This window comes from Eretmochelys imbricata, chromosome 10, assembly GCF_965152235.1.
Source record: "Eretmochelys imbricata isolate rEreImb1 chromosome 10, rEreImb1.hap1, whole genome shotgun sequence".
NCBI lineage: Eukaryota > Metazoa > Chordata > Testudines > Cheloniidae > Eretmochelys > Eretmochelys imbricata.
The window spans coordinates 7,437,680-7,459,200 of record NC_135581.1 but is presented as its reverse complement, the minus strand read 5'-3'; the positions used below and the strand labels follow the sequence as shown (position 1 = coordinate 7,459,200).

Genomic DNA, 21,521 nt, shown 5'->3' with positions numbered 1-21,521 from the left:
GACTGCATTGGGGGCAGACCATGCCAATCACTGGCAGCCCTGCCTCCCCGCCCCCTCCGCCAATCAGCGCCCCCGCCCCAGAGTTACACCCCCCCCCACACACGTTGACTGACATAAGAGCGGCAGGAACACCCACTACCGATACCCGCCATTGGACAGCCCTCCGCTAAGCCTCCAATTCTATTGGGCAACGGCCACACGAGTCCGCTGACGCTCCAGCCCGTCTACATCTAGAGCCGGTTCTGATTGGCCGACACTGCTTCTCTGCGTTCTGATTGGTGTAAAAGCTTCAGACCCGCTCTTCTAAGTGAACCGCCGAACTGAGCTGCCATTGGCAGGCGCGGTCTGTCCCGTGACGGAGAGAGTCGCCCAGCGCCTGAGATCACATGACTCCGCTTAGCAACAGCGCGGGTTTCCTTAGCAGCGAGCGCTAGTGCCCACGGTGTGGGGCGAGCTGGCCGGGCCCCCGAGTGTCCCGGGGGCTGGGTGCCCGGGGGATCGCGTGGCCGCCTTCGCCAGCTTCTGCGCCCTCTGTCTGCTGGGCATCTTGGGCTCCGGCTGGCTGGCGAGCGGGCCGAGCTTATAGGGAGGTGGCAGTGGCAGGCTGGGTGGGTGATGGGCGGGCGGGTGTGGGGCAGGCGGTGGGTAGAAAGCTGGCTAGATTGTCGGGCTCAACGGGTAGTGATCAATGGCTCCATGTCTAGTTGGCAGCTGGTGTCAAGTGGAGTGCCCCAAGGGTCGGTCCTGGGGCCGGTTTTGTTCAATATCTTCATAAATGATCTGGAGGATGGTGTGGATTGCACTCTCAGCAAATTTGCGGATGATACTAAACTGGGAGGAGTGGTAGATACGCTGGAGGGCAGAGATAGGATACAGAGGGACCTAGACAAATTGGAGGATTGGGCCGGAAGAAATCTGATGAGGTTCAATAAGGATAAGTGCAGGGTCCTGCACTTAGGATGGAAGAATCCAATGCACCGCTACAGACTAGGGACCGAATGGCTAGGCAGCAGTTCTGCGGAAAAGGACCTAGGGGTGACAGTGGACGAGAAGCTGGATATGAGTCAGCAGTGTGCCCTTGTTGCCAAGAAGGCCAATGGCATTTTGGGATGTATAAGTAGGGGCATAGCGAGCAGATCGAGGGACGTGATCGTTCCCCTCTATTCGACATTGGTGAGGCCTCATCTGGAGTACTGTGTCCAGTTTTGGGCCCCACACTACAAGAAGGATGTGGATAAATTGGAGAGAGTCCAGCGAAGGGCAACAAAAATGATTAGGGGTCTAGAACACATGACTTATGAGGATAGGCTGAGGGAGCTGGGATTGTTTAGCCTGCAGAAGAGAAGAATGTGGGGGGATTTGATAGCTGCTTTCAACTACCTGAAAGGGGGTTCCAAAGAGGATGGCTCTAGACTGTTCTCAATGGTAGCAGATGACAGAACGAGGAGTAATGGTCTCAAGTTGCAGTGGGGGAGGTTTAGATTGGATATTAGGAAAAACTTTTTCACTAAGAGGGTGGTGAAACACTGGAATGCGTTACCTAGGGAGGTGGTGGAATCTCCTTCCTTAGAGGTTTTTAAGGTCAGGCTTGACAAAGCCCTGGCTGGGATGATTTAACTGGGAATTGGTCCTGCTTCGAGCAGGGGGTTGGACTAGATGACCTTCAGGGGTCCCTTCCAACCCTGATATTCTATGATTCTATGAATGGACAGGTGGCTGCGGGATAGGCTGGGCAGGTGGCTGGGGGGCAAGTGAGTGGATGGTTGCATGGCAGGATGGGTGCAGATTGGGCAGGTGGCTGGGGGGCAAGTGAGTGGATGGTTGCATGGCAGGATGGGTGGCAATTGGGCAGGTGGCTGGGGGGCAGGCTAGTCTCACGCGCGCGTGTGTAGATTTCCTTCCCCCTCCCCCAGTCTGAGTGAGGCCGGAATTTGCCGCGTCAGATGGGCGTTTAAAGTTTAGAAACCTGTTACTGGTAATTCTCACATGCACGTTCTACCGTCTCTTGACAGGTACGTCGAGTCTTATTCGGAGGTAAAATTCACCTGTGTGGAGGCCCATCGCAGAGCCTGGTACGTGCCCTCTCCACTAGGATGAATTTCACCCACGGAACCTTGTAGTGGGATGGGCCCTCTTCTGCTCCGATGGAAGTCTGTTGCAACTGCTCACTGATGTTTGTGGGCAGACCCATTGTGCCCAACGTTGCAGTTCTTCTGCATGGAAATTTCTCCTTAAACTCGATGCAGGGTTTCTACATGGTATCATGATTAGGCCCATGAGTTTGACAATCTTCTGGCCCTGCACTGGGTAGCTGTTTAGTAAAGTCTAATAAGTCTGAGTTGATTGGTGCAGGATTGGGCTCTCAGAATATCCCACTGTGCTATTGTTTCTTTGTATACTGCATGCAGTTCAGTGAACACATTGAAAAAGGTAACTGTCTGATACTGTTTGTTCTGCTCTTGAAGGCCTGTTTCGTGTGAAAATGAGTCGATTATACGATACCATAGAGCCAAATGTGATTGATGAAGAGCTGCTTCAAAAAGCTGTGGAAGAGCAAGGGCCCCAAGAGGAATTAGGACAGCTTGCCAAAAGGGAAGGCATTGATTACAAAGATGTCTTAGAGCTACAGCTTGATTTTAGAAGTAAGTATCAGATTTTTTTAAATTAAAGGATAATAGTAGTATGTTTGAAGTGACAAACTGGTCATTAAATAATCATGACTAGCCTGGAATTTGTCATGTAAATAATAAGGGACTAAATTTACATTTTTAGCTGTAGCCATATGAAATAGTTACAATATTAGGGGCTGGATGGTTTAGCTGAATGGTAATGGACTATAAAGCTTCTCAGCTCTGTTATTATTAATTATTACTATTATGATTTAATATTTATCTTGTGGTGGCACCTAATGGCCACAACCAAGCTTGGCCCTGTTGTGGTAGGCCAAATCAAATCCAACCTAAGTTTCTCGTGACCACAAGTTGTCCTCATCTGATGGCACTTTGGTAGCTTATGGTGGACACAGTCTAGTTCAGAGTGGACTAGCATCTATATTAAAATAATATCCCATCACCACAATTGGTACTGATTGACAGCTTTGTTGAAGGGCTCAGCAAAGAGGCCAAGGATTTAATTGGTGAAGGAGACTGAATTACCCACTTGCCCTTCCCATTGCAGGTTTAGGTACATTCTAGAGGTGGTGTGGGAGAAGTGTGCCCCATTACTGTGTGGATATAGGAATTTGGTCCCTAGTACTGTCAAACCAGCAGTAAATTAATACACAAAAATTAAAATAAATTGATGAGCAAAATGTACACTTAGTTTGTTCATGCAGTTATCATGATTGTGTGCATGCCAATGAGGTAACTGTGTGTGCAATTGATGACTTCTGGTAATTTGCACACACCATTTCCTGATTTGTGCATGCATTTGCTTGCAAGTGGAGTGTGCAGTTGTGTGCACATTTTTCACATGCAGTTGCATGCCTAATGTTAAAAAAAATCATGCCATGTTTGTTTGAGGTTAAAGCGTGTTTTTTATGTGGTTTTCCTCTTCTGTATTTGTATTTCTACTTTTTATCTCAACTCCCACTCATATAAAAAGAAGGGAAATGAGAATTTCCTATGCATTCCATCACCATGACCCCAATTTTTGCTGTAATCCATATCAGCCTGCCCTCGTGTATCTAATTTTCTCCAAAAATCAAAACACAATAACTCTTGTTTTCACTCCAGACAGAAGACGATATGATGCATAAAAATTGAATTGTAATTCTCATAGTAGTTCCGCTTTGTTCTCATGCAATGATTCTATAACCTCAGCAGGTGAAGAGCATTACAGAATGCAGGGTAACTTTATAATGTGATAGGGTAGCTGTTTACAATTAGCCACTACCCACCAGTAGCCTGCAACTTCAGAGGAAAGTACTGTCTCATTCCAAGCCCCAATCTTTAAGTTGGAAATCAAAGTGAAGGTCAAGCCCTTCTTGTAGTGAATCCATAAAGCCACTCTTGACCGCAGTGTTGCAGTCAGCATCCTTTCAATGACTTCCTGGTAGTACTGATTAGCAATGGGCAGTGGTGCAAGACAATGAGGTTATTCCAGTTGTTTCAATCTAAACCCTCATCTAGCCTAAGGACCTTTTAGCAGTCTCCATGGTGCTCTTCACACACCAGTGCCCCATCATAATCTGCTCAAAGAGGTAATATTGGGCATGTGTCATTAGTACAATATAGTGTGTGTTGCAACTAAAGTCTGGGGTATGTGAACTGCAGTATTTTTTTTTTGGTGTGTTTAGATATTTTGAAGATTGATAACCTATGGCAGTTTGTGAATCTGACTAAGCTGCAGCTAGACAACAACATCATTGAGAAGATAGAGGCGTTGGATAGTCTGGTTCACCTAATCTGGCTTGGTAAGAGTTAGGGGTATGAGGCTGGCTTCCCCTTGTACTGGTGTAAAGCACGAGTAATTCCATTAAAATCAGTGGAGTTACACTGGTGTAAGTGAGATCAGATTCAGGTCCATGTCATAACTGGAAAAAGGCAGTTAGTGGTATTGTCAATTGATGGCTCAGCTTTTAGTATATGTTATATGTATTTTGCTTGATAGTTGAAATGAAATTGGTGTCTGTAGATTGGGTATGCTACACTTCTAGAATGAAATGGAATTGTACTTTGAAATGCCTACACAAGATATTAAATTCTATTGTAATGGTGTTTGGAAGGAGATACTGGCAACAATCACCCCATGCTAGCACGGGGAAGAGTTATAAAATATGATGGGATGTACCAGGTATTTGTTGCCTCCAGATGAAGACCCTGCAACCTTGGTGCACCCTGCCCAAAGAAAGTGTCCTGGGGAAAAAAAGCACAGAGTTTAGATCTCCAGGAGCTGCTAAGAAAGGCCACCTGGGATCAGCTGCGGGTGGAACCAGTGAAAATCGGACCTCCAGCAGCTAGAAGGACTGGGAGCAGCCAGAAACTAATTAGGGCCCAGCAGGTGGGATAAAAAGGGCTGGCTGCTTCCAGGGACTAGCTCTGAGTGAAACTGGGACAGAGGAGGAAGGAGGTCCATCTGGCTTAACCCAAGAAGCCTGGCCTGATCAGGGATGAACTCTGACTGTGCCTTTGTTGTTTGAGCCAACAAAAGCCTGTTTTGTACTTTGTGGCATGTAAGGCCCCAGAGCGGGCCATTTGGAGTCAAATATTAATGTGACTGCTGTAAGACTAGGCGAGCTCATGTTGCGAGATGCTCCACTGGTTCAGGCCCATGACAAAGAGACTTGGGGCCTGATTCACTACTGCATTGATTTCAGTGGTGGTACGCCAGGGTGAAGCTGGAGCTTGGCCTTCAGCCCAGCCCTGCTTACTCAGTCCTTGTTCAGGCAAAGACCCACTGAAGTTAATCAACGCGTGTTTTGCTTGAATGTACGCTCCAGGCTGTGACACTGTGAGGAGAGGTTTGGACCTCCTTCATTGCTGTTACCCCAGACTCAGTCATTTGCTGGTATGTTCAGGAGGATGCACCTGATAAATCTGGTATTGTGGTAGGGGGCATTTTGCCAGATATGCCTGTTATGTTTGGTAGCATCCAAGTAATTAATATAGATAGAGTAAACACTCAAGATATAGAAATCTGTCCTTCTCTGGCCACTATTCTGAGTCTGTCAGTAGCGTCCTAGAACTCTAGCTTCCATTCATGATCTAGCTGCTTTACTAGTATCAGGAATCCATTTCCAAAGAGTAAAAAGAAAAGGAGTATTTGTGGCACCTTAGAGACTAACCAATTTATTTGAGCATAAGCTTTCGTGAGCTACAAGTGAGCTGTAGCTCACAAAAGCTTATGCTCAAATAAATTGGTTAGTCTCTAAGGTGCCACAAGTACTCCTTTTCTTTTTGCGAATACAGACTAACACGGCTGCTACTCTGAAACCTTTCCAAAGAGTGTTATTTTGGGCATATCGACCTCTTTGAAATAAAACAAAAACCATCCTGATGATGTCATCGTGCGGCTCTAAGAAGCTGGAACTTGAACACAGTGGAGCTCAGTTCTACTCCAAACAAAAGTGTCTCTCACCATCTGCAGCTCCACAATGAAAACAGGATGTTATGCCCCATCTCAAACACTGCTAAGGGAGACATTCCCCAGGGATATAGTCAGCTCTCTGAAGTGCCCCTCAATTTGACTGTCAAATGTCGGAGGACATGAATATCATAAAATCTTTTTGTTTATCACTAAAGTATTAAAAATATATATTTAAGAAAACATTTTCGGGGGGACTGAGATTTTCAAAGCTGCCTGAAGAATCTCTGTCTATCTTCTGGCTTAGGAAGTCTCATCTTAGGGTGTCATTTTCAAAAATGCTTAACTGACTTAGGAGCCTAAGTCCCAATTTCAAAAGTGATTCAGGCACTTCGGAGCCAAAGTCTCATTGAAAGTCAATGGGATGTAGGCTCCCAATTGTCTAAGTCTGTTGAAAATGGGAAGTAGGCTCCTAAACCACTTATACACTTGAAATTTTTACTCTAGATCTTTATATAAGTTTAGGTGCTGAATGGGATGTTCTTGAAGAATAAGATGAGTGAAAGTATCCATGAGTCAAATAGCAACAATGGGCAAACTCTTCCCTGGTGTATCTCCACTGATTTTATTGGGGTTGCATGAACTGAGAGCAGGAGTTGGCCCAAGGTGCATCACCACTACGCTGATGGCTTTGTGATGCAGGTAACAGTCTAAGGGAAAGAAAGCTAGCTGGTGCTATCAAATTTGTTGCAGAAATTTTCTTGTGAATTGCATCTCTTTAGGCATTTCCTAACCTGTTCCCCTGTGCTATGCACTTCCATAAGAGTCGTAGATGGATTTCTTCTCTACATCTCTTGCTCTCTGTATCACTAAGAGGTAGGAGCCACGTGCTGGTCATGCACACAGCTTCTGGGTAGAGGAGGACTTCAGTGATTCCTCTGTCTGATTTAAGAGTTGCATGGACAAGTGGTACAAAAAGTTGCATCTATTCCTTCTTTGCCAAAAGAGTGGTGGTTTTATGCAGAGCCTTTCTTAGGGCTTCATCAGCAATACTGATCACTGCCAGGGAAAACACTTAATATATATATTAGATGAAAGGTACAAACTGAACTGCAGGCCCCAAGCAATGATATTTAGTTGAAGATCAAACAATTTGCTTGACTTCTTTTTTTTTTTTCCCCCTAGATTTGTCCTTCAACAATATTGAAGTCATTGAAGGTCTGGAAGCTCTGATTAAACTGCAGGACTTGAGCCTCTACAATAATAGAATATCTAAGATTGAGAATCTGGACACGCTACAAGAACTACAGGTCTTCTCTATAGGAAACAATAATCTAACTGCTTTGGAAAATGTAAGAATCCCATTGTTTTTGCCAGTGTTTCCTTCCTTCCTTTCTAATCTATCTATCCATATATCCGTCTTCCCCTCCCTCCATTCCCATATATACCCATTGTCCATCCATCCCTTTCTCCCCAGATATATTCACATATATATCCTCTATCTCTCTGTTATTCTTATATTGCCACCTCTCACTGAATCGGAACACCTTTTTAGAGGGGCGACTTCTCCATGAAAGTGTCATTTTCTGTATAGCCTAAAGTAAGGTTCTAGTAAGATATTCAAGTAGGAAATACTTATTTCAGCTACCTTTTCCCATTTTTGGATTATTCACTCATTGGGTCAGATCTTGCTACGATTGATATCAATGGCAAAACTCCTGTTGACTCCAGTGGAATTGAAAAAGGGGAAATAGCTTATGTGAATAGAAAACAGAGGCAAAGATTTATTTTGGGTGCTTTGATGTTATGCTTGGGCCTTTATGGAGGGCAGTTTTACTAGTCTGAGACCCCTGGAAGCTTATCATCCATCCATATAAAGGCTGCATCACTAAGCCCACAGATTGTGTGTCCACAATAAGAGTTATACTGTATATATAAGAACCATATAGAAAGTGGTTTCTTTCTCAAATAAAATGGTTCAACACTGTGCTAGAAGCTACTGCTTTAAACCTGTAACTGTGCTTAGACATTCAGTCAGTGTGTTGTGCCAGCCCTTTCTGAAGGATGGAGATGTGAGCAAGGTCCTGAGCTAGGATGGAGATGATAAATGTCATGAATTTCAAGGCATTGCTGCTTGTTGTTCCCATGGCGTGCGGGAATGCAGCATCTCCTTTCTTTTGGCACAGGTGGTCTATCTCCGGAAGTTTAAAAACCTACGCACATTGAATCTCACTGGGAACCCTGTCTGCGAAAATGAACAATATTCAATGTTTATTGCCGCTCACCTTCCAGATCTGGTGTACTTGGACTTCAGGCTTCTGGATGACAACACAGTAAGTATTTCCACCTTCCCCTTTATTTAACCATTTGGAGACTAGACACACACTTTCCAAAGCATTCATCTTGCTGGCACTCTGGGAATATACCAGCATTCAAAGGGTTAGAGTAATTCTTTTTTCAGTTGCTGTCTTACTGAAATACTACCTAGACAAATAAGAGCCATCAGAAATGTCCTCCCTGGGACTGATTTTTAATATGCACAGGACGTAGATTACACCTAACATAGGAAAGCAACAGCAGTCTGGATGTACATTACACAGAGAGCTGTATCTGACCCAGATTTATTAGGAGACAGGGTAATCTACCCCAATTGTTTTCTTTGTTTGTATTTCCTAGCGAGAACTTGCAGAAATAAAATATCAGTATGCCATTGATGAGCTAAAGCAAGGGGAAGCTCAGGCCCTGGCTAACCTGGTGGAAGAGCAGGCTAAGCAGAAAGAGTTGGAGCACCACAAGGTACGTTCTCTGGGGCTGACTGTCTGTTACCGCACTGCAAAGAAACCAGACGGCTTCTCTTTTACCTGTTAGAAGATTTAATGGGAGGTTAACATTGATTGATTGAGATAAAAATACAGTCAGTGTTAATCTCTGAGGTCTGTAAATCTCACCTTTTGAATGAAAACTGAAGCTGCTATGTCATACGCATGATATGGAGGAACATAATTCATTGGGCTGAACAACGAAACCTACATGACGGCCCTAGGGAAGCTCCAGAGTAAATCATAGTTTAGTTTCTTGTCAGCCTCATGCTAGATTAACACCATATCCGATCTGATGGAGCTGTTAGCATTATTCACAGTGCAGTGATTTTCCCCCTTCAGACTTAGTGAATGGATAATATTGCAGTATTAATTTAATCTTACGAGTGATTGCAAGATCCCAATGGGGAAACTGTCAACGTATGTAGCGAGAATGGGATAGAGCAGAGTGGTGCCCTCAGCTACCCTCAGGCTATCTGAGTGGTGCTCTCCTGCCTCCATTCATCTGCTGGCAATATGGCAGTGCTGCAGGTTTGTTTCCACACCACTTGCTTGTTCCACGCACTCTGCTTGGCATCAGCATTGCTCCCCCCTCAAAGCACATGGACAGAGCAAGGAGCAGATGGTGATCAGAGGAGCACTTCCACGGGGTGGCTGTTGGAGGCCTGTGCAACCCCTACAATGACATAGATCCCTGTGCATTAAAATTGACATGGAGGAGTGCCGAATACATGGAGATAGGATCAGGGAGGAAAGGTCATAGGTGCTGAGGAACCTGCATGGAGCCCTTCATGTCTTCCTTTGCATAGGGCCTCATAAAATCTGTCCCGTTTATGCCTGAGTAGCTTAGATAGCACATTGCAGGACCACGAAGTGGAGTTGAACTGCTCTGTCACATTGTTTGGTGAAGGAGCCACTGTCTAATTCCAGAAGAAAAGGAGTACTTGTGGCACCTTAGAGACTAACCAATTTATTTGAGCATAAACTTTCGTGAGCTACAGCTCACTTCATCGGATGCATACTGTGGAAAGTGTAGAAGAAGATCTTTTTATACACACAAAGCATGAAAAAATACCTCCCCCCCACCCCACTCTCCTGCTGGTAATAGCTTATCTAAAGTGACACTCTCCTTACTATGTGTATGATGGAAATGGCCCAACTTGATTATCATACACATAGTAAGGAGAGTGATCACTTTAGATAAGCTATTACCAGCAGGAGAGTGGGGTGGGGGGAGGTATTTTTTCATGCTTTGTGTGTATAAAAAGATCTTCTTCTACACTTTCCACAGTATGCATCCGATGAAGTGAGCTGTAGCTCACGAAAGCTTATGCTCAAATAAATTGGTTAGTCTCTAAGGTGCCACAAGTACTCCCTTTTCTTTTTGCGAATACAGACTAACACGGCTGTTACTCTGAAATCTAATTCCAGAAGAGGACTTATCAATGATTTTATAGTGTTTTCCTTGGAAAGCTAAAAAACCTCCCCCCACTACATAGTAATAATGATCTGGTCCATTGTTATGAGCTTCACATTCCATAGCAGGAGGCGTCTGTCATTCAGAACTGGAGAGTTAATAATGTCAGCCCAGATCCTCAAAGATATTTAGGTGCCATTGATTTCAGTGGGCCGTTCAGCCTGACTGATTGACTGAACCTTCCTTAGCACTTTGCAAGAAGAAGCAAGGTGTTACGTAAGTTCTGCAGAAAGTTGATGCTCTTTGTGGGGTTTTTGGTTTGTGGTGTGTTTTTTTTTTTTTTTTTTTATTATTGTACTGATTCTCTCCAAAGGCTGCTTACGTCGAGTACCTGAATGGATCCTTCTTATTTGAGAGTATGTACGCAGAAGATACAGAAGCTGCCAGGCTGGCTTACCTCCCTGGAATGGCTGACCTGCTGGAGACATATCCTTCTGTTAGAAAATCTAGTGATAAAAGCTGATGACTTCAGTTCACAAGGACATGTATCAACAGGGATGCTTCATCTGTTCTTTTTATGCAGAACTGAAAGCTATATTGATCTGAGATTGGAGACTTGCTGTATTCAGTCTTGGACCAGTGCCTTAAAAATACTGCTAGACCGTGAGACCACTGATAGTTTTAAGGTCTCATATTTCATTAAATACAAGGGCTGAAAACAAATGCTTTGTCCCATTGGCAAACTGGAAACCCCAAATTAGGAAATCCCATTTGTATAAAAGGCTTGCTTCCAATGCTGACAGTCATGAGATTTCAGAGTTTTACAATCACATCATTCTGATTACCATTTTGCTTTTTCTCCACTTGAATCAGACTTGCTGTTAAAAGCCAATGCCTTCTGAACCTCTAGAAATCAAGGCATTTGCAGTCTCTTAAAGCCCAGAATGTATCCGCCCTTTCAAATGGCCTAGAGATTTAATTTACATCTGCAGCAAGTTGTGCGATAGCAATTGCTAAAGTCATGTTACTGTTGAAGTGGTAGGGCACAGTAAGAATAATCAGGATTATCCAAGTCAAATATCTCACAGCATGCTGGTTATCTGCAGTGTTGTGGGAGCCATGTCAGTCCCAGGATGTCAGAGAGACAAGGTGGATGAGGTAATATCTTTTATTGGACCAACTTCTATTGGTCAGAGAAACAAGCTTTTGATCTTATAAACTCAAAATCTGCCAGATAGAAACACTAACCCTGTAGGACCAATACAAACACATTCACGGCTAGTACATTTTTCTTACCACTGATCCTGGACAATGATCAAAAAGCAGATCATTGTATTTTTCCTTTTCTAGCTCAGATTAATGGAATATTAGCAAGGCCCCACATGTGACCTTGCTTATGATTGCTAGACACAGTTGTCAGGAAAGTTCATCAGAGACTAAATATAATAGACTTTTGAAACCATTCCATTGCCAAGCAACTTGCAACCCTTCCCCACAATAGCCATTATCTTTGTGGTGCTACCAAATCTGTGTGTTTGGGGCTCTGGCTCTTGGCTCTGGAGCAGGATTTATTAACTTTACAAACACTGTACTCACAGCTATGGAGACAGATAGAGTCAGATGCTCTGTTCTACTTGAATGGCAGAAGAGTCAGGGACAAATGCACACGTAGTTTCCTTTTGTGCCCACCATGTTGCCCTCTCCACACAGTTAAGGTAGCAAAACTCCAGTGCGAAAAGATGATGTGCCCCAAGCCTTCGAGGTGAAAAATGCTCAGCTCAGGACCTCAACTGTCAGTCAGCTCAGTGGAGTTATCCGTCAAGATGCTTTGCCTTGCATTTAGGTTGGTAGTAGCTGGATACAGTGGAGCAGTGTTGATTATCATGCAGCCATGCTTAGTGTGTTGACTCATTTAAACTATTACAGATTATATACCTTGACTCTGGTTTCACATACAAGAGTAAATTTGTATTAATTTGTGAGAACCTTTTTGCCTATGGTCTGAAAGAGCATGAAAAGCGACAAGCTGAAGTCTCAACCTTCTACGAGTGCCTTCAAGAAGCAATACAGGACAGTCAACAGCAGGGCACAAAAATAATCCTAGATTTTGAAAACGACAACCAGGGGGTATTTGATTACAGTTTTTATTTCTTGAAATGATTTCTTTGTATCAGAGACAAGACTCTGATCTCAGGGATGTATGGAGTAAAACCACTGAGATCAGTTTAATGACTCCAGGTTTACACTAGAGTAAGGGAAATCAGAATCTGGCCCCAGATCTTACTGTATATGTTTCTAGGGGCTTGTCTACACTGGAGGGATTGACATTATGTTAACTAACATAATATTGAGCATGACTTAGCACTCAGTATAGACAAGGACTGGTGTGTCTAAAATCACATCAACTGGAAGTGGTTAAACCTGGCCTCTGGGGCTAAGCACACCAGCTGATGTGGTTTTAAACATGACAGTCCTTGTCTCTGTGTATTCAACATAATGATAACACTAAGTCGTTTCCTACTACAGAAAAGTCTTCATGTTAATGGTGGTTCTTAAAGGCGTGGCAGGAGAGCTGTCAAAGATTTTTAACTGAAATTTTTTTCCACCAAAAAATGAGTGATATTTTTTTTTAAGAAAATGAAAATGGTCACAAAAATTTTTCTTTTGAAAATGTTTATGAAACTAACTGAAATGAAAATTTTTGATTCAGAAATTTTCATTTTATCTTTGCCTTTTTGGTCCATACCCACATACTCTGCCTCCACTGGAAAAGGAGAAGGAAAGGGAAAACCTGACAAGATGATCATTATTTATTCAAGAGACAAGATGGGTGACATATCTTTTATTGGACCAATGTCAGTCGGTGAGAGAGACAAGCTTTCGAGCTACACAGAGCTCTTCTTCCCAACAGGGATCCTCGAAAGCTTGTCTGTCACCAACAGAAGTTGGTCCAATAAAAGATATTACCTCACCCTCCTTGTCTCGTTAGCCTGGGACCAAGATGGCTACAACGACACTGCAAACAATGATTTATTCAAATCATTTTGGTTTCAATTCATTTTGTAAAAAAAGAATCCACGAAATAACTTTAAACAGAAAAAAAAGTTCATTTTGTTTGAATATTTTGGCAGCAAATACCATTTTCCAACCAGCTCTGCTTTCCAGAGAGCTGCAGCCACATCACTGGGGAAGACAAGGTCATGGCTTCTAGCTGCATCCCTTTCTAACCATTTAAAATAGCGGGGCAGTTATTGTTTCTAGAGGTTCATGGAAATATCAGCTTGGCTAAACCCTGGTAAAGGGCTTTGTCAGCTGTACAGAACAAGCCGCTCATGATCCCCTGTGCTCAGCACCTCTGAAAACAGGCTGCTTTTATGTAGGTGCTTTGTAACAAGGTGGCAGGATGCTGAGTCATTCTGTTACCAAGTGCTTGAATCCTGTGTGCAGGCACAGTGTATGTTAACGCCGACTCAGACGAGCAAGTGGACTTAACTCCAGTCAGGGTATACGTCGGGTTGAGGCCTCAAAGGTGTTGAATGGAAATCCTGGGGGGGGGGAGGAAAAACAACCTTGGGGGAAGAACACTTAGGAATATGTTCACGACCCCGTTGTGCTGGGTACTGTACAAACAGAACAAAAAGACAGTCCCAGCCCAAAAGCATTTTTATTTGAGTTACCAATAAATCCACACTCAAAATAGGGATAAGTCTGGATTTTAGGCAATATGTCTGTGTGCTTCTCAGAACAGCATAAGAACTCTGCCTGCTTACAAGCTTAGATATGGATTTAGGTGCTGAATGTAGGCACCTTGTTGCATATGAAAAATTCTGACCTAAGTGAGCTGGTCAAGGTGACAGAGGGAGTCACAGTCAGTCAGAAATGCTGATAAATGGATCTTGCAGGCTTAGTAATACCAGTTTAAAAATGGGTAGGAGGAGATTAGAAGGTGATAAAATATAAACCATTGCTAGGCTGCATTTGCCTAGCTATAATTCCATCACACAGGTCTATATGAACTGCAAGACAGCTCAGCTTGCTCTGAAGCTGGTCAAGGAGCAAAGAATTATGCCAAAGCCCTAAAGCAGCAGGTGTTGCTAACAGGAGCCTGGTTTTAATTGCTTGGGGCCTCCTGGCTTGATTAAATTATATAAAGAAATGCCCCTTTAACATTACAGTGTCTGCATAATCTTATTTGATTTACACATAGCCCTCTTGCAATGGTTCTTGCCTAATTTTAGCCCCTTCTATTGGCTCCAACTGTGAGGTGCATTAGGCTCCTTCAAAATATATTTTTAATGCTCAGATTTCAGTAGGAGAGATTTATTACAAAGACACTTCTTGAAAATAACCTTTGCTTAGCATATACATTGCTCAGCAATATTAAGATTATTGACCGCTGTGAGGCTGATGTCAGTATTTAACTTTGAAGAGCAAGATTTATTGTCGCTCAGTGTAACAAGGACTCATTACTTGTGATGTTCTATTACATATCTTCTGAGTGCAAAATCCTGGGCCCATTGAAGTCAGGCAAAATTCTCCTTGACTTCCAAGGGATCAGGATTTAGACCTGCATTTCTTAATAAGGAGTAATTGGAAGTCTTTCCCCGTAGCCATGGATTGTAGAAGGCTTATAGTTTTTCCTTTGACATGGACTTTCTACATGTGAGTTGAAGTAGGAGGTCTAGGAAAAGTCATTTGTTGACTGGCAAATACATGAGAATTTTCACTCAACTTGCTGCAGTGGAATCTTGTTGGTTAACATTGTAGAGAACCTCAGTATTATTGACCTCTGAGTACGTAAACCACAGCCACTTAGCAAGCCATTACATTTCATTTCAGCCAATTGTGAGCCAGAATTTTTCTCATATATGTAACAACAGTTAATTAAATTGCAATGGAATGGTGAGCACAAATGATATTGTATGTCTCTCTCTATGTTTAGCAGTTGGATGTCATTCAAAACATGAGTAATTTTGAGATTGCGGACTTTAAACTCGTAAAGTACAATGAGGACATCAGTCAGCTGTCGGACACACTTATGACCCTGGAAATGCAGACGGTTGACCAGCTAGAGGTAAGGCAAGCGGATAGATCTGCTAAGTCTCAGATAGAGAACACTGGGGCTGATTCTCTGTTGCCTTACCCTTGCGTAGTCCCACTTGTGCAGAATGAATGTAGAACTCTATCATTCTGGGTAGTGTCTGACACCGGCTTTATTCTCACTCTGCACAGGAGTGAATACATGAAGCGCAAGGCAGCGGAGAATTGGACCCAGTGTATTTATATGTTGCATTGGAACTTACTATTCACACGCTGCTCCCGCGGATGAAGGCATCGGCTTTGGCTAAAGGGTCATCCGGGAGGTTATTGGGCCATGTTGTGGACCTGACTCTGGAAGCTGCCCCCTAGTATAAGACACTTTTTCAAGGTTCTAGGGGTGTGATTCTTTCAAAGGGATCATTGCTATGACCGAAAAATTACACTCATGCCCCAACACCAAGTTAGTCCACTTTCCTGAGCACCCCACTGGGAGCATGACTATGGTAGCTTGTAGTGGAGTTCAGACGGGATGCTTAGCAAATGTGGGATGGGGAGGGGGCTAATTTATTTATTTCAATGGTTACCGACAGATTTTGCAGAAATATCAGAGGTGCTTTTCACATGCCCTGTTTGAGGCACTGGAATGTTTTAAACCTTTTATTAGGAATGTTAGGGAAAGCAGAAGCTCTAAGAGACTATCCCGTTTTTGAGAGAGGCAGCAAGAAGCAGCACCCACCTTCCAGGATTTAAACAAAAGCTCTCATAATCCCAGCTGTTACTTATGCTCCTGATGGCAAAGTCTTCAAGAAGGCGAGAAGCCTGCAGCCTCATAAACAGAATGAGAAACTTTGACTCCTGTCTCTAATCGGAGACAAAATGTTCTCTAGTCATAATGTACATAGAAGGTTTGAAGTGATTTGATGGAGTGAACTTCCCAGAGTCTGTTATAAATGTGTCGCTCCATCAACTCTTCCCAAAAGGATTGAGTCTAATCTTCCCTGAGATTTGCATACCAGTGCAGAAAAGCACATGCCTTTCGGTTCTTCAGCACAATTAATTTATCTGAGGTACCTTCAGTCCCCAGCAGTGCTGATAAAACTGGTGGATCAGATCAAAAGTATACTGCATTTTAGACTCCTCCCTGGTTCTGATCGGTGTTGTGTGTGTCTGAGTACTTGGTAAATTTTCCTTTTCTTTTTCCTGTTAAGGAAATAATAAAGGATTTTGAAAGAAACATTGCTGACCAGGTGTCAACATTTATTGAGAACGTCCAAGGGATATATCCTTTTGGCAGTCTACTGGCCTTGAACTCTGTGTAATATAAATGTGACCCACAGCAAAGGTATTGCTTCACTTCACAAGATTAGTGCAAGGGCCAGAAGTCAGCACTCACTGTGTGGAAATGGATTGTTGCTTATTAATGTGTTGTAGGCTTTGATTAATTCTTAGGAACATTTCCTTGTTCATGAAATACAAACTCTGTTCAAATACTTCTCTGCCATATTCTCAGCAAGACAACACAGGAACTGCTACACAACTTAGTGATGAGGATGTAATGAAATTACAGAGTTAGGTACCTAATTCTCAGTGAAAGTCAATGGGAGTTAGCCTTCCTAGCTGCCCTTTGTGCCTTTGAAAGTCCACCTCTATTTCTGAGCAAACTCTTGGTAAATCTGACTGTGTATTGCTGCCATTTTAAGAGGTGAAATACCTAAAACAACTCCTGTACTGTCTCTTTGTGTCCTAGATTGTTGTGCAGCCGTGTGCTCTAGAACAGCTGCCCTCTTCCGTCTCAGAAGTGGTTGCATTGCAGTGGCAGGTGAAATGATTTTTATATACACAACTCTCAGCCCTGTGCAAGTGCTTGTCATGTTTGGAGTTTTGTACATGCAACCAAAGGCCTCATTGAACTTCCTGTTCAAACGGCCCCCAGCGTCAGCTCTGGATAACGTAACACAATGAGGGTAGTGAGGGGGAAGGATTGCTTTTGAACACTCTGGGACCTTCTCCACCAGCCAGCTCAATTCCTTTTGGGGGTCTGCAATGCAAACTCAAGGAAGCAGAGTTTTTACTGGTCACCTGCTTCACAGGAAGTGGACCCATCCCCTTTTAGGGTTAGCAGTGCTTGTTTATGTAGAACGTCATTCTCTGTCAATGTTGATGATGTTCAGCACCAGGTCCAGCCTGTCAGAGGCAGGTCAAACACCACTGTTCTTTGTTTCTTAACCTTCTTCCATACGATGGCTCAATGCCGGGATCTAGAAAATCATCACCACGAGAAACTGCTGGAGATTGCAATCAACACGCTGGAGAAGATAGTCAAGAGCGAGTTTGATGAGGAGATGCCAGATGATGCTCGACTGGTGAGGCCCCCGGTTGTGTATGCAGCTTAGGCTCTTCTAGGAAGCAGGGATCCCTAGTGTGGAGGAAGAAGGGAGCTCAGCATGTTCCCAATCAGGATTGGGTTTCAGAGACCCAATATCGTTTTGAATTATCTTGCCAAAGCTAGAAGTAGTTTCCTTTCAACCCCTCTCCCAAAGGCTGCAAGGAAGTTGTGGTTTGTCGGTTCACAGGTTGTAGCTGAAGTTTGCTGAAGTTGTGGTTTTGACATGGTCAGACAGCAGCATGGCACTAGGCAGATACTCCCTTGGGGTCTCACAAGCTTTGTCTCAGACTTCCCCTCAACTTCTTTCCTGATAAGGAATGAAGACCCCCTCTGGGTACCTGCACAAGTAGCACGTACCCTTGCTCCAGCTCCTTCCTTCCAAGGCATGCAGCCTCCCCTCCGAAGCATGGCAGTGGCATGGAAGAGACCCCTTGACTTTTGAAGGCAAGCATGACGGAGGGGCAGCCAGGCCAAAGCTGAGTGAGGGGCCTTGCGAGCTGGCGCACAGGGTCATAGCGCCACTCCAAGTTGCAGCAATTATAAAAAGGTGCCACGTGGGTTAAAAGTTATGGTGTGTGTGACCATAAAATTGCAGCCCAGAATTTTCTTACACCTGCACCCATAAAGCAGCTGTGCTAGACAAATTTCACCCCGGGGCCTGCAAGGGCAGCTCTGCCGGTATGTGGGAGGGAAGATGGTGATGGCACCGCACCTTTCCACCAGGGATGAAGACCTGTTTGTGTTCTGGCCAGAGCTCTGCTGCTGGAAGCTGCCCGGGAGTGGTGTCTATTCTGACTGGCCTCGCCCTGTCCCCTCCCAGGTCAGCATGACTCTCTCGGGCTGGTCTCTAAGCCCTCCAACACAGCAGGAGTTTGGGGCAGCGTGCGCTACTCCATTCCCACTTCTGGTAGATTTCCCAACCCCATGAGCCTGTGGGCTAAATGTAACCTGGCTGCCACTCCTTTAAAGTCAGTAGAGTTGTACCTGCTTAATTAGGGTTTTATTTGGCCCTACTGTTTCATATCCCCACAGAGATCAATCAGTCCTTTCGAAGCAGATACATTGAATTCCACATAGGTCTTTCATCTGAGACCTCAAAAACCAAGGTCCTGTCTGCTCTACGGGAATAGTAGAGATCCCATGGTGCACTTGTAAGAGTGCAGTGCTACATCTGGTATCCTTAGCCAAAATCTCCCCCTTCCTTGCTATTGCACTTTGCCCCAGGTGGCTGCATTTCAGTGGCAGTGGATGGAGGTAGTGCATCATGCAGGTTGCAGTCTATCAGAACAAAAGCTGCTGTATACATTGAAAATTACATTATTCAACTCTCTTTACCAAGGTTTATAACTAAAGGAAAAAAATTATGGGCAAAGACTTCATAGAGGTTTGCAGATGCAAGATCTGTTTTTCAGATGAACAGACAGGGTGGGATGTTGCTTAGATATCAGTTTTCTGGATTCTGGCCCCTCAGGAAGCTTACCTGGGAAGGCTCTCCATTTAATGTCGCTCTAGCTGGGACCTTTTACTGCTATTAAACAAATGACAGTTTCTTACAGCCGAGGGGGTTTGGTGGAGTGGGGATTGAAGTAGTAAGGACTACCTTCCCAATGTGGGTACTACACCTGACCTGTCCCAGAGTTTTAACACTTGTCAGTCTGGGTTGCCCCATCTTTACCGCCACCCCCAAAAAAATAAATCCACATTTTTAGCACTGAGCAGATGTACTGCTCCGCTAACATTTCTATTACAGCTGAAAAATAAATAGATCAAGGCTTCCACCACTTGTATTAAGATCCGTTCCAATCGCTGCTAATGTCTCCAGGTGCTTAAGGAGTGAATGGGGTTCTCATGTTTTCATAGGAGACATCTAGTCCCAATTTTACTATCACTCTTTAGGGACTGGCTCAGCACAGAAGCTTCTGTAACGGAAATTCACACATCCAAAACAGCATGTCAGTGTCCCTTTGAGCCAGTGCCTGCTTGCCCAAGGCCCCTCTGAGCCAACACCCTGCCAGCTCAGAGCCTAGCATGGCAGATTCTCTGAGCTGGTGCCCTGCCTACCAGGTGTGACAGGCTGCGGTAATTATTTCTCCAGAACTAGTGACAGCTGTAAGGAGGGAAAGTCAGAAGGAAATAAGTGGCTTTTGTGCCACATGTTCAGAAAATAGCCCTCCGGGGCAGGGGCAGCTGCCGGCTTTATGGACCGTGAGTGCAGCCTGCACCATTGCCCCATACTGAGTTTTCCTCACTCCTGGCCATCTCCACAGAGAGGTAATCTTCAGGGGTTTAACAGGCAGGCTTGGCTGCAGGAGGATAGTATTATGGTTTATAGAAGCCATTCTCCATTTAAAATCTCAGGGGGAAGCTGCTGCTTCTGTTCCAAGTTGTGGTGCCAGAACAAAGATACACAGTGCATGACACCAGTTAAAGCGACCTCTTCTGAGTGCAGTTTTCCATTTTCCATACCTGCTGGAGCATATGCAGCCTTCCCTGGGACTGACAGCTGCCAAGATGGGCTTGCCATATGCTGGAAGGCAGCACAGTCTGGAGGAATAAGCATGGGGTTAGGAGTTTACTTCCAGCACCGGCTTGCTATGCAGCCTTTGGCAAGTTACTTCAGTACTGCCTCAGTTTCCATATCTGTAAAATAGTCCTTACACAAGGCTGTAGTGAGGCTAAGTTTGTACAGGGCTTTGAACAGGGAAAGCATGAGATGTACCAGAGACAGCTTTTATTTTCTTCTCTGATGGTGCTACCAAGTGCTGCACTGAACCACATCTAGTTCAGAGACCTGCTGCTTTTGCTGCATTTATATGTAAAATCCACATCTCCCATCGCTCGGTCAATTTCACTCCCTAGCTTTTTGTGGACAAAGACACCATCGTCAACGCAGTGAACGCCTCCCACGATATCCACCTGCTGAAGATCGATAACAGAGAGGATGACATCATCACCAAAGCCAATAGCTGGTCCTCTTCGGTGATTGAGGAGGTAAGGAAACCCCTGCGGCTTGGGGAGCAAAACCCTGTTCAGGGAAAAGACAAGCAGCAAGGCAATGAAAGCATACGGGCCTGCAGCTTCTTCCTAGCGCAGCGGGCAGAGAGGCACCAGGATCCAGCCAATGTAGCAGGGAGTCAGAAGGGCTGGGGGAGGTATCTCCTAACTTTCTGCTGGGCCCTTTGGCTACCGCAGGTGACTGAAGATTTGAAATAAGCCCAAGGACCCACTGTCTGATCGCACTCTCCTTAGGTTCACAAGAACGAGATCAGCAGAAACCGCAACCGTGTGAGAGAGATTAATCAATACATTGACCATCTGCAGGAGGAGCTGGACAACATGGAAAGCCTGGAACAAATGGAGGAGGCCAACAGTGGCTCCCCTGTTAGGACACAGGCCTTGGTGAGGCGCACCTGTTAATCACCATTTCTGACAGCCCCCATGTAAATACTCACTAATTGGGGATGTTTCATCCTGGGGTGTGAACCCTCCCCCCCCCCCCCAAATCATATGCAAATAAAAATACCAGTTTAGTTTGGAAAAGTTCTTAAAGAGGAGCTGAGAATTTTGCTTTGAAGCCCTCTGAGACTTATGGTGCAAATCAAAGCCAGCTCACAAACAGCTGGGTCCCTGATTGAGCTGCGATTCTCCAACACCAGGCCATGCCTGGAAGGCAGTGTTAGGAGTCATGCAGCAGCTGGCACGAGGCTGTGATGGGGAAGAGAACATTCTCCATTGGCCTAACCGCCGCCTCCCTAACAATCATGGGTTTCTGGCCCAGGAAGCCTGAGGTTTGAGGCTCTGCACTCCTGGTAGCCTTCTCTTTCCTCTGCCCCAT

At 44.5% G+C, this 21,521-nt stretch overlaps 1 protein-coding gene across 1 annotated transcript; it reads left to right on the top strand.

Moving 5' to 3' along the window:
• Positions 1 to 1,620: 1,620 nt before the first annotated feature.
• DRC3 (dynein regulatory complex subunit 3) lies at positions 1,621 to 21,341 on the top strand. The gene is made up of 13 exons (XM_077828066.1): positions 1,621 to 2,072; positions 2,466 to 2,642; positions 4,298 to 4,414; positions 7,210 to 7,376; positions 8,211 to 8,357; positions 8,701 to 8,820; positions 10,634 to 10,749; positions 12,216 to 12,387; positions 15,203 to 15,334; positions 16,509 to 16,579; positions 17,540 to 17,663; positions 20,546 to 20,677; positions 20,936 to 21,341. Exons 2-13 carry the CDS (start codon positions 2,483 to 2,485, stop codon positions 21,101 to 21,103), a joined length of 1,626 nt encoding a protein of 541 aa, XP_077684192.1. The 5' UTR covers positions 1,621 to 2,072; positions 2,466 to 2,482; the 3' UTR covers positions 21,104 to 21,341.
• The last annotated feature ends 180 nt before the right edge of the window (positions 21,342 to 21,521 follow it).

Bases quoted from the DNA above. Each gene is read 5' to 3' on its own strand.
- DRC3 (XM_077828066.1), top strand. From the start codon at position 2,483: ATGAGTCGATTATACGATACCATAGAGCCAAATGTGATTGATGAAGAG. The intron at 2,643-4,297 runs GTAAGTATCAGA...TGGTGTGTTTAG, and splicing joins GCTACAGCTTGATTTTAGAA to ATATTTTGAAGATTGATAAC. The intron at 7,377-8,210 runs GTAAGAATCCCA...CTTTTGGCACAG, and splicing joins ATCTAACTGCTTTGGAAAAT to GTGGTCTATCTCCGGAAGTT.